At 33.4% G+C, this 17,500-nt stretch overlaps 2 protein-coding genes across 2 annotated transcripts in view; one reads left to right on the top strand and one right to left on the bottom strand.

The window, feature by feature from the left end:
- Positions 1–6,616, bottom strand: part of LOC137617863 (tachykinin-like peptides receptor 99D) — an 82,035-nt gene extending 75,419 nt beyond the window's left edge. Inside the window, exon 1 of the mRNA XM_068347812.1 lies at positions 4,803–6,616. Coding sequence (XP_068203913.1) covers positions 4,803–5,240 — 438 coding nt within the window. The 5' untranslated portion in view covers positions 5,241–6,616. The remainder of the gene's footprint in view (positions 1–4,802) is intronic.
- Positions 6,617–12,180: 5,564 nt separating this feature from the next.
- Positions 12,181–15,308, top strand: LOC137618415 (uncharacterized). The gene is made up of 3 exons (XM_068348584.1): positions 12,181–12,346; positions 13,608–13,726; positions 15,204–15,308. The coding sequence occupies exons 1-3, from the start codon at positions 12,181–12,183 to the stop codon at positions 15,306–15,308; spliced, it is 390 nt and encodes a 129-aa protein (XP_068204685.1).
- The last annotated feature ends 2,192 nt before the right edge of the window (positions 15,309–17,500 follow it).

The following is a 17,500-nucleotide window of genomic DNA, read 5'->3' as shown; positions in this document are numbered from 1 at the left end:
TTAAAGAGATAATGAAGTAGTAAGTAGCAAGGGAAAAAAGTGTGAGTACACAAGTAATTTTGTAAACAGTTGGGTAATCTTTAAATTAAATCCTTATAAAAGAGGCTGATATTCGGTGACCAATACCGCATGAACAATGTAATGCATTTATAATTATTACAACAATAGATATAGTACTTCTCCTACTATTTTACTCAGGAACATATTCGGCTCTCCTGAAAACGTGCAATCACTTGTTTTTTTCATCAGTATTTGGAAAGGAAAACACATACTTTCGGTCCATTTCCGTAACTCTCTTTGCAGTTTGGTACACACCACATAATAGGCTCTAGCCTGGATTCCAAAACAGTAAAATTTTCGGGAATAACAGCAGAAAAATATAAAGAAATGGAGCGCGGCCGCTTTACTTAAAGCCTATAGAAGTGTGATAGTACTACTCGGAACGCGTGGGACCTTTATTAACGTCCCCCCCCCCACCCCCCGCCCCCCTGTTGACCTGGCCTTCTTTCGAGACGGCCTTGCTCCTACCCTCTGCATCAGCTGAACTAAGACTACCGTATCCCGCATGCGAAAAAACTCCTGTCTTAAAGGCGCCATAAACGTCTTAAGTATTCCAAACGACACTGCGGATTAGCAATGCATGCGATTACGTCCGGAGATTCTTCCGCAAGGACACCGTGTGAAGGGCCTCATTGATATTCATTGACGAAACCGTTCGGATTTAATCCGCTTGTGTGAGTCTGGCAGGCTAGGATAACGGATTGCAGGTATGTCAGTTATAATATTTGCTTGCAAGTTGTTGATCTATGTGTCATGAAATATTTTCCTTTAATGTGTGTCTGATAAGTACTTTTGATAAATAAAAAGAATTTCTGACAAGGCTTTTTAATTCTTTGATGTTAGGTGGATTACTAGGTCTACCTTTCTTGGAAGGTGTTTGCATCATGCGAGCATTTTCTTTCTTTCTTGGGTTGGGGAGTTCAATAATATGAAAATGTTTCCTAATCATACTTGTTCAATAACTAAAGATTACATCTGATGAGTAAACATTATGCTTTCCTGTGTTAAATGGTATTATTTTCTTCATAGCTGTGTTTCATAACACCGCAATCTAAAACCTTGTCAAGTGAACTACTGCTGAATATTATTCATATCACATCAAATGTTCTAAGGGGTCTCTATTAATGATGACATTCTGTACAGGGCATCAGTTTGCAATATGGGGTTCATATTGTCTTCTCAAAATTCTGGCTGTGCTTTGAAGCTTCCATCCCCTCCCCATATAGTATGCGTCAAGCTGCCAGGTTCACCTCGACCGCTGGGACAAGTGTAAAGGATGAACGGTCATTTCTAGAATTCACCTCATTGATAAACGAGGCCTTAAAACACATATTTCTAAAGAATATTATCGACTCAAAATTACCTTCCATTCATATACATGAATATTTGCATTAACTCCTGTTGCACACTTCATACTTTACAGGGAATTATATGTATACATTGTAAAATACCTTTTCTTTGTGTGAAATAATTGTTTGTCAAAGAGTTAAAGCTGAATACCAGAAATTTTATTTTGAAATAGCAATTTTATTATAGGGTAAAGGAATTATCCAACGAGGCGTTCTTCTAATTGATCTTATCTAATTTTTAGAATTCACACAATTTCCTTCACTCTTTCTCATTTTATTTTCATTACTTTGGTTCCATCGCTAGAAGGTTTAAGTATTTAGAAGACTGGTAACTAAAATCTCGCTTATCCATTCCGTTCTTTCTCAAGTGAAATAATCATACTATGATTCCCCTTACATCTGCTGTATTTGAAATTTAATCCATTTGAATTATATAAGAAACATCGACATCAGTAACAATTCACTTTCCACAAATGTTCAATTATCTTCTATATCATAATTTGAAAATCCTTTTGTAATTGCAATTGTATCCTATTTTTCAATAATATATATATATATATATATATATATATATATATATATATATATATATATATATATATATATACATATATATATATATATATATATATATATATATATATATATATATATATATATATATATATATATATATATATGTGTGTGTGTGTGTGTGTGTGTGTGTACATATATATATATATATATATATATATATATATATATATATATATATATGTGTGTGTGTGTGTGTATATATATACTGTATATATATATATATATATATATATATATATATATATATATATATATATATATATATATATATATGTATGTATGTATGTATGTATGTATGGTTAACTATCAACAAAAACCTGTTTTAATTGTAGATTTTCCTGCATTTCATGAAGCAGTAATATATAGGATAAAAAATCTCCATCTTCTGGAATATCAATGGGTTATAAATTTATGAAAAATATTCATAATATTCAAACAAACATACTTGTACAGAAGTCTGTAAACTTCTTGCCTGATCATTGAAGTAACAGAATTTCTGAATGTTCTATAGGGACACGAGGATGTCCTTCACATAGAGCTTTACCAGTATTATTCTGAGTGGGGATACCTTAATGCAGTGGAAGGGTTTACTTGTGGCCGTCATAAGGATAATATTCAGCAGTACTCAATTGTAATGAAATACAGCTATAATAAAAATAATACTATTAGTCACCGGAAAGTATAAAGTTTACTCATCAAACGTAATCTTGTTATTGAACGGTTGGTTGGTTTGCTGTCAGCGATCAGACGAAAATCTCCCACCATCATCTATCTGCACTGGGCAGCCTGGGGATGCATTTGTTGTTGTTGTTGTTAAAATATTATTTTCAAAATAAACACTGCATTTAGATATATTTTGAATATTATGAATAATCAACGACCATTTCTAGCTTTGCATTATATGATTGAAAAGAATATTTTCATAGTTGTCTGACAATTTTCTCTGTGTATTGTTTGGTCATCAGCGGTTCCTATTTCGACCACCGTCAGCAGAGACAAAGGGAAAGGCGGGTCAGTTGCATGTCGCCCCGACCGTTTGTGAGTTAATATGCAATTTCATCTTAAATTGGAGGGAAATGGTCCTAAATGAAATGGCATTGCTTCCGGTCCATTTCCCTAACAAACGTTCCCCGCAGAATTTGCCTCCCTTCAATTAGACTTCAAGAATGACTGATATTCCAACTTCGTTTTCCGTTCGTGGGGGAAAGTATTGGCCATGGCGCTCAGCTTTCTTCATTACGGATTCTTTGTTCGTATGGGATGAAATTTGGTTATGTAGATAACGATGATAGTATGAGGCTTAGCATTGCTCATGTAAAAAATGAGGCTATATCCTCTCTCATTCCCTCTTTTTTTTCTCTGCATTTTCAGAATATATATATATATATATATATATATATATATATATATATATATATATATATATATATATATATATATATATATATATATATATATATATACATATATATATATATATATATATATATATATATATTTATATATAAATATATACCTATATATATATATATATATATATATATATATATATATATATATATATATATATATATATGTATATACACATATATATATATACATATATATATATATATATATATATATATATATATATATATATATATATATATATATATATATATATATATATATATTTACATGTGTGTGTGTGCGTGTGTGCTTCTGTATTCATTAATTTTCAAAACTTCTTTACCTAAAAATAACGATGTCATTAAAATAGTCTCGGAAGTACTGTACCTCAATATTTCATTAACATATACAAACCCTCATATTTTATGCATAAAGGATATTTATCTAAAATGACTGTAAACAGGCTTGGTAAACTCACATCCTCATTCTTTTTACCTTGAAGTGTTTGCATATTACAAAAATTATCTATTACGAAATAGGACACGAATTTCAATATTAATTTTTAAAATGGTGAGAACGATCGGGGACAATTTAAAAATGTTTAGTAGTTAAACAATGGGCGTTAAGTTGAAGTTTGCTCCAGTTCATAAAGATTGAAATTTTATTTTCATCATTATTTTTAAATCACACTTATACGAAAGAGATAAAATGAGGCAAAAATTATATGCTGGCTAGAAGTATATTATATAAGGGATGTTTATTTACCACGAGAATAAAGAAAACTCATTACACAATTTCTGCTTTCCTGAAAATTCAACTTTCTTCATGATAGTGGCACCATCAAGGCACGAGAGCCTAGTGAAGGAAGTTAGTTCTATATTATCACCTTTTCTTGCACTTTACCTTTTCAATCTTGTTTTAGATTGCTGGTTGTGAATTCTGCTGACAAAATGATATGAAATATCATAGTAAATAGACTTACAGAATAGAAGTAAAAGTAAATTATTGGTTTGTTTATTAGGTAATATAGTCATGATCTGATAACTTGGTAATAGCATTTTAACTAATTCAGAAACAGATTATAAAATATAACGACACCTTTTTCAAGGTAATAGGACAACTAATACTTCCTTGTTAAGGATTTTAGCCTTTCCATGCAATTAGTTAAACAAAGTCAGCTTAGTTTAACTTTATGAATATAATTTTTTTTTAATAATCTGATTATTTTCATCTTTCCTTCAAACCTTCGAAAAACAATCGTGTTTTAAATAATGGTCACTAGAAATAAAAAGACATTTCATTTACTTGAAAAGATATATGTGCTCACTAAGTAATATATTTAAAGGCAAACTGAATTTTTTTTTCTCTGGAAGGGTAGTACAAATTACCTACAAGGAATTACAAGGTATACTTCGAGTCACTTACCTGGAAAGGTATTGCAAACAACCCTATGATGATATCAGCCAATGCCAAATTAGCAATGAAGTAATTGGTTACGGAATGCATCTTCCTGGACGTCGCCACGATCCACATGACGAGGGCATTTCCCACGACAGCCACCAGGGAGATTGACCCGTAGAAGATTGACAGAAGGACCACAATTCCAGTTGGCACCTCATAGAGGATCGTCCCAGTCGTTACGTTGGGTCCTTCTGGGAGGTCCCCACTGCCACCACGCATTCCTCCCAGGTCATAGAGGACGTCAGGATCTTCTAAATAGGTCAAGTTCATCAGTCTCTCTAAACTGGAATCTTCCCAACTGGTTTCCGAATAAGGAACCGTTAGGTTTTGCAACAGATACTGGAAAGGGTTTAGCGGTCCCATTGCTGAGCTATATACACTTAGGTTACGATTAATAGCCATGTTATATTGGAAATTGTATCCCGGACGTAAATCTATGTAGTTGCTAAGGTTTTATTTCTGACATGTTTGGAAAACTAATCAAATTCTCTATAGCTGTAAGTTTGGATGTCTTCCCGTTTGAATATTAGTTTCAAACTTCAAAGTAATGGGAGCTGGTAAACATTGGAAACGAAGTTTTTATAGCAGTTTCTGCTGCTTTCTTCTTTTTCGAAAGAAAAAAGGTAGCATTTAGTCATTTCAAAATTTGATTTTATAACGTTTATACCTTCACAGCAAACACATCCCTTCCAAACTTTTATTTACTGAGTAGCCAGACGATTCATTCGGTGTAAACGGCATATTTGAAGCGTCTTTTCAGTGAAGCAAAACGTACCAGACTTTATCAGCCAAAAGAGGATGAACCACAACCTTACAAAGGATTTAATCTCTCTCGCAAATAATTTATTAATTTCTGGTAATCATAACTGCCATTTCAGTCAATAACTTTCCAACTCTTATTGACTCAAGACTTAAGCTCCCATGTTCCAAGAATTTCTGCCCGGATCAGGAATCACAGCGTTCAGAATAAAAGATGTTGGGGCAATGACTTTTATCTTTATATTTTAGCGTTATTTTTAATATATGCTATTCAGTGTCACGCATGTTAATATGCTTCAAGTCAATCTAAAAAAAATATATATCTGATTTTCTATCAGAACCTGCAAGTTTCTAGTTTATTCTATTCAGTTAATATCGGTATATCTACTTTCAAAACGTCGCCTTCTTTCATTTTACACACTGATTGTAATTACCATTAACTGGTACATATTTTGCTCCAGGGTTTCATTAAGTCAGCTTTCCACTTCTCAAAGAATTCCTAAGCTTTCCACGAAATTTCTCTTTTCAACAATGAGATTGTTATCAATCTTTCCCCTTCCTATATTATATAATTCACCGTTTTATTTCTATTCTTTCTGACGCAGATAAAACCATTCAAAATAATGCAGTCACCCGGCTTTGCTCGTTGTAGCAGGCCGTAACTGAAGAAGTGGACGGGAAACAGTAGAAGGGGCCGGGAATTGACCCAAAACCGACCATTAGGGAATTTTCTTTATCGCATGTTTTCCTTGGCAGATTTTTCAGGCATTTTAAAAGTTTTTCCTTCCCCTTCTTTGCCTCGAAATTCAATTGCCTTTGTTACTCACACAAGATCAGGGTCCTCATTCCACACTATTGTGGACTAAAATATATATTATTGTGCAATTATAAATTAAGGGATATTTGAAAGTATATTTATGCAAAAAAATTAAAATTATTCAAGACCGTATAAAGAAAATTTTAATATACGAAGCTTAGTGAAACTGTTGTGATGACCTTTAGAACTAGCTTAATTTTCTTGTATTTCCGTTTATATTTATTACTTTAGAGTTTGAGTGTCAGAGAAGAAAAAAAAAAAAAAAGCAACCGTAATTTCGAGTATTAATTGCTTGAGTCTAAATAAAGTCATATTGTTCGTATAATGTATGACATTTTTTTGTTTGATAAAATAATACATACATACTGTATTATATTGCTATTAGCACTGCAGGCATTTCCTTTATTATTTTCCGTTCTTTCATCGTGAATGTTTGCACATGACACTAATTTGTATTTATGTTTATTATATTAATCACTATTACCTTTATTGCCTGTATTGTTATCACTTACATGAAATCAATTATCCACCTAGAAAAAGACTCGTGCATTTGTCTACATATCAGTGAGTCACGAGGATATGCTATGAAATAGAGTATACTGAATATTCACCTTCAAGCTGATCTTGAACTTTCTGAAAATAATTTGGTCTTTATCGAATATGGGATTTTTTCATATCCTTTTATGCTTGGAGAACATGATTCAAGTAATACGTTTATTAATCATTATATGTTATAGCTTGTCAAAGTAGTATAGAATACTAGTTAATACTTTTTAGCAGCTCTTATAGCTACTTTCCTAAACCCCTATTTTCTAAACTGTTTCAAGAAATACTTTGCTCAATGGAATTCTCTCTCTCTCTCTCTCTCCCTCTCTCTCTCTCTCTCTCTCTCTCTCTCTCTCTCTCTCTCTCTCTCTCTCTCTCTCTCAAGAGTTTTCTATAGCTTTAGGTTCGCGATCCACTTCTGCCTTTTAGTTCCTCGAAACTGGAAAGAGTTTTCCGATTTCTTTTATTTCTCCACTTCCTTAATTGTTGGGGTCATATCGTATTTTCTTGGGACATCTCCGATAGCCTCTTTCTTTCTTATCCACTATTCGATCTTCAATAACCTGGAAAAAAATATGAACGTATTGTTACTGATGCAATATACAATAGACTGAGTAGAAATATACACATAATAACTGATTAAAGCTGCGTGTGTGAAGCTTTTAGAATATATAAGTAATGCTTTTAGAGATCGATGAGTAATTTTATGAAGACGGGTGGTTTCTTTGCACAAACATAATGATAGTGTGATAACTACTTCTAGTACTGTAACCGACTTCCCCTCTTTCTCCCTTAGATATTTATTCCAGACAACCAAAAACAGAACCACTATTTGGGTGCTCCAGAGGGAAACTGGAATATCACTGAGAAATGAATGAAATACATAAAGTTACGAACTACCTATCTACAAATACATAATTTTTTTTTCTCTTTTTTTCTTTTTTTTTATAAACGTTGTTATTAAGCTCATGTGCCGCAGTAAGAGTAAAATTGCCATGTAACAAAACTCTTGAACAAAATCAGTCACTAGAGAGCTACTGATTGTGCAACTTCATTAATATGAATGTTTTTAACCTTATTATAATAAAGATCAAGATTCCAGATAGATTGCAATGCTCCGAATATCTGTCAAAGAGAAAGTGTAAACATGAAAAGGAAATCACTAAAGTCTTCGACATTAGCAACACCTCCAAGTCGACCATTCAGACCTGCACTCCTGGCGAGAAGTTTTGCGCCATCTTTCATTTCGCATAATTGGTTCATTTTAAACAATCAGTAATGCAGCTTGCAAGTTATGAAAGAGTTTCCGATGGGTCATAAAGTGAATAAATTTCTTTTATACTTAGATTTTAATGATATGATAAGTATTCTACAATTGATATTACTGTACAGCCGGTTATTCAATTACCTTTAAACATCGTTTGCAAGATACATAAGAGACAATATAAACTAAGTATGTTGAATTCCTGACCCGTGATTCGTTATTTGAAGCAAGGAACGTTTTGTTACAAAATTTTCTCCAGATAATATCATAAAATTCTTGCGATCCCTACGGTACAAAAAGGGCCTCCGTCCATTAAAGGTTTATCGATCGATTTTGAAAGTATTACGGGATTTCTGAGTTAAAGGATAATTGGATAAGACCAGTATAGATTCTCACCAAAAACGTAAATTAGGTTACAATTCATATGTAAAAATAACTGGTTAGCCCTATCATTGGATAAGCTCAGATTATGTTATTTCATGTTACATTCAGCGGTGAGGTAAAATTAGAAAACAACCAGGAATGGTGATGAAAGATGGTGATAATGGAATACAGTTATTCATTGTCCTTATCTACATTCAGGATAGAAGACCATATAGATGGAAGAAGCCTGAGAGGCATTGAGTTCAAAGCAAGGTCCCGTAGACAAAAAAGAAAAAAAAAAAAGAGGAAAAAAAAATGGGAGGAACGTCAAGAACTATAAGAAGTTGACGAAGTTGATAATCATATTGCAGAGTAGTGCTAATGCATTGTGAATTATGGAGAGAGAGAGAGAGAGAGAGAGAGAGAGAGAGAGAGAGAGAGAGAGAGAGAGAGAGAGAGAGAGAGAGAGAGACGCAGTAGAACACTAAATCAACAGTTAAATTTTGTTTGTCTTAATCATCATGTTTTGCCGACCAAGACTTCACAAGTAACTAATCGTTTATAGATGTGTGCGAAGCAAATAACAACTTCAATTTGCTGTTTGTGATGTGTATAATTGCAACAGTCATAACACCAGGATCTAAAAAAGGCAACAGAATACTTCAATATGGAACGTCCAACAACAGAGGTGTAGGAGACAATTTTCACCAACAAAATCACACCGATAACTTTTTTGCTGATTGCTCAAGAATGTGTGAATGATGGTCACATTATTACAATGAGGTCTGGCCTCAGGGAAAGAAGAGAAATCAAGCTGATGTTAAATAAATTTATTTAAAAAGCTTAAATTTAGTAATTTATATATAAAAGAAAATCCTCATTTTTTTTTATGAATAATTTTATTTTCAAACGATAAAAGTCAAATAGAATTAATCAAACAGGTGCCTTTGACATTTTGCAGACGGTCTCCTCCTCCCAACTGGAAACAAAATATGAAATTGAAATAAAAGACCAAAAGTGTGACGTAATTCTGATTCATGGCTGAGAAATAAAAAGACCGTCCACAAAGATGAAATGGTGATAATGTAACGTCCGTTCCTTCGGGCCTTTCTGTCTAATGTTGTGGCTGTCTAAGTTGCTGTCTTGGGCGCATGTTGTTATTCTCTAGTGATGATCAGGGAATTCAGAGGTGGGAAAGCACAACAAACCAGATTTAAATAATTAAGAGAATGAATTAGGGGGTTTCCTTTCCACTATCTCTTTACAGATATTTGCCAGAACTCCTTAGATGTACTATATATCTGCTAAGAGTTGCAAAATTTGCAATTCAATAAGATTTTTAGGAGGATTTTAGCAACCCATTAAGAGAGTAACAAATGACAGGTACAGGCTGCTTTGATCAATATTGGAAGCACCATAGATGGAAACAATCCCTTACCCATTGAACCGACGTAAATACAAATTAGTTTTTCAATCCAGGAATTAGATCTTGATCACTGATATTGTCTTCCTCGTCTCTTCCAGCACAGGTTGTCGACAAGGCAGTTGCCACAGACACGACAGATACCGATGCCGAAGGTATTTCTCCTCATAAAAATTCTCCAATTACAAATAATGAAAAGAAAAAAAAAAATGGACGATCTCGACGTTTGGCGAAGTGATACGAAGGAACAGCTATTACTTGATCATCATTTCATGTTCGAGGATTATTTAATATATTCTCAGAATTTGAACATAATTGCGTTACAAAATGGCTTTTATTAGTATTTCCTAATTCAATCCATTTATTCAAATAACCGTAAAAAAACGAAAAAAAAAAATTACATCATTAATTATATATAACTTTTTCTTTCTGAAAAAAAAAGTTTCTAGACGTGAATATATGTGTGGATTCCTATTGTGGATTTCCACTATTATTCCGCACCGATATCTAGTCTCGTAACTTGGAATTTGGCTCACTAAGGTCCCTCTATTATCATTATTATTATTATTATTATTATTATTATTATTATTATTATTTGCTAAGCTACAACCCTAGTAGGAAAAAAACGGGATGATATAACCCCAAGGGATCCAACAAGAAAAATAACCCAGTGAGGAAATGAAATAAGGTAAAAGATAGAATAATGTGCCTGATTGTACCCTCAAGCAAGATAATTCTAAACCAAGACAGTGGAAAACCATGGTAGATTTTAGAGTGTCCTTTTCCTAGAAGAGCCACTATACTTTTAGTTAACTGTCAGTTAAAAATTATATAGTTTACAATGTAGTCAGGAAGACATTAAACAAATAACGTTGTGAGTATCCATGGTCATTTATACAGGTTTTCAGGTTAAGCAGGGTTAACACTACAATCAAAATACTTATATTAGAATTATTCTTTCTCACAAACAGATTTTCGCTTTCCATTTTTTATTTTTTTATCGGTAGTTTCCGCTCAATCAGAGAATATCTCGAGAGGCGCTTAACAAAAAAGGCTTCGTTTTATCCGCTCAGGCAAAAAGTACGCAGCTCAAAGAAATCTAGAAAGGAATTGTTCTGTCTCTTCTTTTTGTGTTTAAGCGCCTGTTCCGCTTCGAAAACCTTTAGCCTCCTTTTCATCTTAATATTGTTATTTTTCAACGTTCCCTTCTCTCAGCGTTTAAAGAATCGATCTGCAAATGAGCAGGAGAGAGAGAGAGACATTAATCTTTATGGGTTCTTTTTTCCATACTAAGAACAGGTCTCCTTTAAAGGGGGTGGGGAAGGGTACGGATGTACTTCATTCTTGTCCCTATTAAACCTTCATTGGAATATGATTTAACATCATTATAAAACGTCATATATATTTTATAGACGTTTAGGCCAATGCTAAACATAAAATGAATACAGAAATAAAATAGAATATATGCCAATGATTCAAGAAATACCAAGATCATATAAGATTACCGCACTGGGCGGAATAACTTAGCAATTCATGTTTGCTACCGTTTATTTAAGCGTATGAGCAACCTGGTGGAGTAAATGCCCCCTAAATGTCGATGAAGCCACTGATAGCAGGGTGATGGATTGAGCTTAAGGCGATAGTTAAGCTGTTTCTTCGGCTTTTAGTCCTGATGCCTGGAGGATGATCTTACTGGGATTAGTATGGAACGGAAGGGGTCACTTGCTTTAGTTAGATGGGTACTGTGCATAATAAGGAACTGGCTATCCTTTGATGAATGTAGCCAATGAACACTCTATGGATTTAGTCTGTCAATGGAAAGAAAATGACACAATAGCCCACAGTCCCGTGCATAGCGGGGTGCTAAGAATACCTGGTAAGGGGATTAGTAAGGAAATCTTAGATCAAAGCAATACTCACACACACACACACATATATATATATACATATACGTGTGTTTGTGTGTATATATATATATATATATATATATATATATATATATATATATATATATATATATATATATATATATATATATATATATATATATTCAGGAAGAACAAATGGAGTTGGAAGAAAAGGGGTAGGAGTGATGATGACACCAAGAGTAGAATGGAGAGCTGTAAATACTAGATTGTTACTTGTAATATTCAAATCAAAGCAGTGCAATATGAGTGTTATAATTTGCTATGCACCATCAAATGATTCCTCTGAAGAAAGGAAAGATGAACACTATGACGATCTGCATGTTATAATAGATGAGATCCCAGAAAGAGATATGAAAACTGTGATGAGTGACCATGATGCTATAGTTGGAAGGAATAATGAAGATATAGGTAGTAGGATGTCCAGGACACCAACCACCCGTTAGGATACTACCGCTAGAGAGTTATGGGGTCCTTTGACTGGCCAGACTCAACGCCAATACAAAAAGGTCAGTCTGACAGAGGATTATCGATGAGTCATCCTTTTGGGCTCATCACGCTCGCCACATTTCACCCCGGCCAGTCAAAACAAAACCTCGCACTGGTCAGTTACATTCTCATAACCAAACCCTTGTTTACAATCAAGAATATATTGGCATTGTTTACATCCGAGACCAGTCCCTTAATTGACAATGCCAAATAACTGTTCTGTTTACAGATGCCTGAATATCAAAAGAAAAACAAAAGGTGATGGTATTAGGTATTTTAATTTTCCTAGAGACAATATCTATTGATATAAGTGGATAAATGCGTGTTGCCGACCTGATGAAATCAATCCAAAACATGCAGTGGTGTGTTCAGCTCACTTCACACCTGAAGATTACATTGATGATATGAAATCAAGGTTGCTGACTACCGAGAACCTAAAAATATGAGGTTATTGAAGAAAAACGCTGTCCCCTCTATACATTTACCAATAGGTGAGTTAATTCTATACAATGTAGGGAACTAAAATCCAACCTAAGTAAAAATTGCATTGCCTCCGAAATTTGTTTTTATATTCTCTTATTAAAAGAGCTCATTCTTTACAGGATTTCAGTTATTTTTTCAAAGCATATGACCCCATATGGTGATATAATTTAAAATTCAAGAACGAATATAATATAATGAATTCAAACAACATGTATAGCGATATACCATAGAGACATGGCTTTGGAATTGACAAAGAATTTTAAGTAAATACTTTGGAAAAGGTCATAAAGGTAATGACTTCTTTAAAAGTAAAATCACAAAAACAAGATGTATGTACAAATTTCAAAAAGGCATTATTCTTTCTAGTAAGTCTGTTATTTGTCTTTCTAATATGGTTAAAGATTTCTTTAATGTCAATTACATCATGACGCAAAAGTAAATCAAGACTGTTTACAGCGTCTGTTTGGTTGCATAAGGCAATGAAAGGACACATACGATCACCCTAATGCGGTTGAATTTAAATTCAGGCTTAGGTCATTGATTCTCGGAAAAGATGTAAAAATAATTAGTGAAAAAACGAACATCATTGCAAAGAGCGACAATTATGATATGTTGACAAATGAGACTGCTTGCAATTCAAAATATAGTGAAGATAGAGAATTAGTATTAGAAATATACTTGACCTGTTCATTGTTTCAAGATTTAGATTTTGAATGCCCAACAAAAGATATAGATAATAAAATTCTTGACAAAGAAAACGGAAAAACGGCTGTCACTCTAATGGAAAATGAGGCTCTTAAATATATTGGAGGTTACATTGTGAAAAAGTTTTCTACAAAATATCCACAATTAGGAAGAAAGTTAAAAGAGTAAAAATATAAATGAATCCTGGATTTGGATGGTAAACAGAGGTGAGTTGTATATGCCATCAGATGAATTTTCTTCTCAACTAATTTTGCAACGAGAAGTCTTTAATACAATTCAGGGTTCATCACTTTTAGAAGGGAAATCATGCAGAAAAACCCTGGATGTTGAATTGCAACAATCAGGTGTAAAAGTCCCGAATGACGTTATTGATGTTTTTACAAAGATATCTATACATTTTAGACTAAGCTCTTAAATAATGCTATGAAAATGAAGAAAAGAAAGACAAATTGAAAAGGATCGGGGAGAGGCAAGAAAAAATCAAAGTTATATATTTAGATGTGTGTAAATACTTTATACATTTTAAGACTTTCAATCAAGGCAATCTTAAAATAGTTGAAGGTCATTTCTGTTTGTATTCAAGTGTTTAGAAATAATTTTCATTAATAAATGTTACAACTACAACCATGTTTCTTTCAATGCTCGCTAATCAATTCACACAGCAGTACTAAGTCTACAGCATTATTATTTCATCAACAAATTTGTTTAGGAACTCTCTGAATTTTCTGATAACAGAAGAATCAAATTAACAAATTAAACAGCCAAGAACAAGAATTACTCAATGAAAAATAATAATGCCTTAACATACAGGGCCATGGCCTTACAGAGAATCGCCAGTTGAGGCTGTCGTGACGTCACAGTCAAAGAGCGGACCGAAAATGACAGTTCTGTCCGACTGACCTGTTTATGTTGGCCTAGGTCAGACTGTACTATATTGTATCCTCTCTACTTACGGCGCAGTTTACCTTTGCCCACACATACACCGAATGGTGTGGCTTATTCTTTACATATTCTTCTCTGTCCTCATACACCTGAGAATACTGACATTACAAAACAATTCTTCTTCACATAAGGGATTAACTACTGCGCTATGATTGTTCAGTGGCCACTTTCCTCTTTGTAAGGGTAGAAGGGACTCTTTAGTTATGGTAAACAGCTCTTCTAGGAGAACACTCCAAAATCAAACCATTGTTCTGTAGTCTTGGGTAATGCCATAGCCTCTGTACCATGGTCTTTCACTGTCTTGGGTTAGAGTTCTCTTGCTTGAGGGTTCACTCGGGCACACTATTCTATCTTATTTCTCTTCCTCTTGTTTTGTTAAAGTTTTTTTAGTTTATATAGGAAATATTTACTTTAATGTTGTTACTGTTCTTTTCTTGGTGTCCTTTCCTTACTGCGCTATTTTCCTTGTTGGAGCCCCTGGGCGTATAACATCTTGCTTTTCCAACTAAGGTTTTAGCTTAGCAAGTAATAATGATAGTAATATAATGGTTGTTGGTGGTCTTGGGAAAGTTGAAAATGAAAACGGAGCACTTTTTGTAATTTCTTTTTCTTTACAAACAACATTGTCTTTGGAGGTACTCTTTTTCAGCACAAGACCATCCACGAATACACATGGACGTCACCATGTGGCAATTACAAAAATCAAATAGATCACGTAGGCAAGGAAGACTTTGAGAAATGTAAGAAGCTATAGAGGTGCTGATATTGGTAGTGATCGCCAGTTCCTTATTGCAACGCTGATATTAAAACTGAGAGCACACAACGAAAATGTAGATAGAATACCTAGGTTTGATACAAGTTAGAAGATGGGCGCAGAGAAATATTTAAAATTGAATGTAGGAATTGATTTGCAGCCTTATAGAGTTTAGGAGACAAGCAGTTAATGAAGAATGGTGTGATTTCAAGAACATATATCAGTTTAGAGACATTGCAGTTACAAGAGTTTAGAGACATGCAGTTACAAGGAAAGAATATGGATATGAAATGATACTTGTGATACTATCAAAATGAGACAAAAACAGAATTTGATTGTTGAAGGTTTTCGAGGAAGTAATGAAAATTACAAGCTACGCATGCTAAGTATTCCATTCCAGTGCAGATAGCGAGGTCAAAAGAAAAGCCAGGAATGACTGGAGAAAGTATTTAGACAAGAAAGCAGATGAATATGACAAATCCATGAGTTCAGGGAGTGGCTATGGTGTAGAATCACTCATAGAATCATTGATGACATCTCTATGGGAGCAAAAAATATGAAGCTTTTTTCCATGAAAAAAGATGGATCTGTTATAACAACAAAAGTTGAAAAAAGGCAACGTTAAATGGAACACGTTAGGGAGGTCATAAAGAGATATGAAGGGAAGAATTTGATTAATACACCTGAAGCTGAGAAAGACATTGCTGTGCCTATAAATGAATTCAGTGTGTTTGAAGTTGAAGCTATCATTAAAAAACTCAATTGATGGATAGCTACTGGTTGCAATATAGAATAACTGCTGAGATGATATTGACTGAAAATGAAGTGACCCCCACGATACTTAAAAGATTATTATGTAGAATGTGGCATGAAGAGGCAAAAACCTTATAAATGGGCGCTAGGAGTGTTGGCGAAAATGGCAAAAAATAGAAGAGACCTGACTGATTGTAATAATTATAGATGCATCACACTTGCGTCAGTTATCATGAAAATATATAGCATGCTTATTCTGAAGAGACTCGAGAGAATGATTGATGAAAAGCTGATAGATTAACAAGCAGGATTTAGAAAAAAGTATAAGTTGTACTGATCTAATTTTAGTTGTAAAGCAAGCTAAAAAATATAGAAATCTACTTTTCACGGCATTTGTAGATTATGAAAAAGCCTTTGATGGTGTGCACCAGCCAATTTCTTGGAGAGTAATGCGTTATTAGGAATTTCTTCTTAAATTTGTAAATTTGATTAAGCCTGTTCATAAGCACTGCAAGTGCAAAGTTAATGTTAGTGGAGTCCCATCAAATGAATTCTAAGTGGAGTAATCAAAGGGAAGGTGTTGTTACCTATGTTGATCAATTGTTTGATTATCATTCCTGCTTGCATCGTAACTAAAGAATTTCTTTCATATCAAGAAATTCAAGAATGAAAATAATAATTCAAACCTTTAAAGAAGATGAAGAATAGATTGTATATAGAACTTCCGATCACTGAAGTGAGATATTTTATAGTGAGATGTCTGCCTAACTGTTTGGTCTATCTGGCCTTAAATATCTTCTCTTCCTGGTATTTAGATTTTCGTCTCTACATTGTTTTCCCTTATTCATAAAAATCTAAATTTTTTTAAGACAGATCAAAATCTCCCATAATAATTTGTCTCAATTATTGGTACTTCATAATTCCTTCCTTAATTGCCTTGTTACCAATGGTACATCCTTACTTTTCAGTTTATATCCTTCCTCCCACAAAAAAAATAAAGAACAAGAGATAGAAGTGTATAAATGGAGACCAACTAAGACTGAAGAATACTAAACGCGACAATAAAAAAAAAAAAAAAAAAAAAAAATACAAAGAAAGTGTAGAAGAATAAAAATGAAGAAGAGAATGCGAATACATTCTTTTAATGCTTTTAGCCATCACAATAGACTTTTGTGAGCCTTTACCTGCAGCAGTTTCGTTACCAAGAATTTATACTTTTTCCTGGAATATAAATTTGTGGCTTTTCTTACGCTCCCAAATAAACGACAGCATTTCCAATGCTTTGCAATTATATTGGTCTGATGATGATATGGATATCATGTTAAACATATAAATATAGTGGAGAGAGGAATTTTCCTTTGCCTTTGGCCGTGCTATAATTAAGAACATTTGTCGGTATAATAAATGAAAATAATTGATACTGGTATAATAAATGAGAA

Source organism: Palaemon carinicauda, chromosome 24 (assembly GCF_036898095.1).
Source record: "Palaemon carinicauda isolate YSFRI2023 chromosome 24, ASM3689809v2, whole genome shotgun sequence".
Classification (NCBI taxonomy): Eukaryota; Metazoa; Arthropoda; class Malacostraca; order Decapoda; family Palaemonidae; genus Palaemon; species Palaemon carinicauda.
This window is presented reverse-complemented; position numbering and strand designations above follow the sequence as displayed.

Bases quoted from the DNA above. Each gene is read 5' to 3' on its own strand.
- LOC137618415 (XM_068348584.1), top strand. From the start codon at position 12,181: ATGAGTGTTATAATTTGCTATGCACCATCAAATGATTCCTCTGAAGAA. The intron at 12,347-13,607 runs GTAGTAGGATGT...CATTGTTTCAAG, and splicing joins AAGGAATAATGAAGATATAG to ATTTAGATTTTGAATGCCCA. The intron at 13,727-15,203 runs GTGAAAAAGTTT...ACTCTTTTTCAG, and splicing joins AATATATTGGAGGTTACATT to CACAAGACCATCCACGAATA.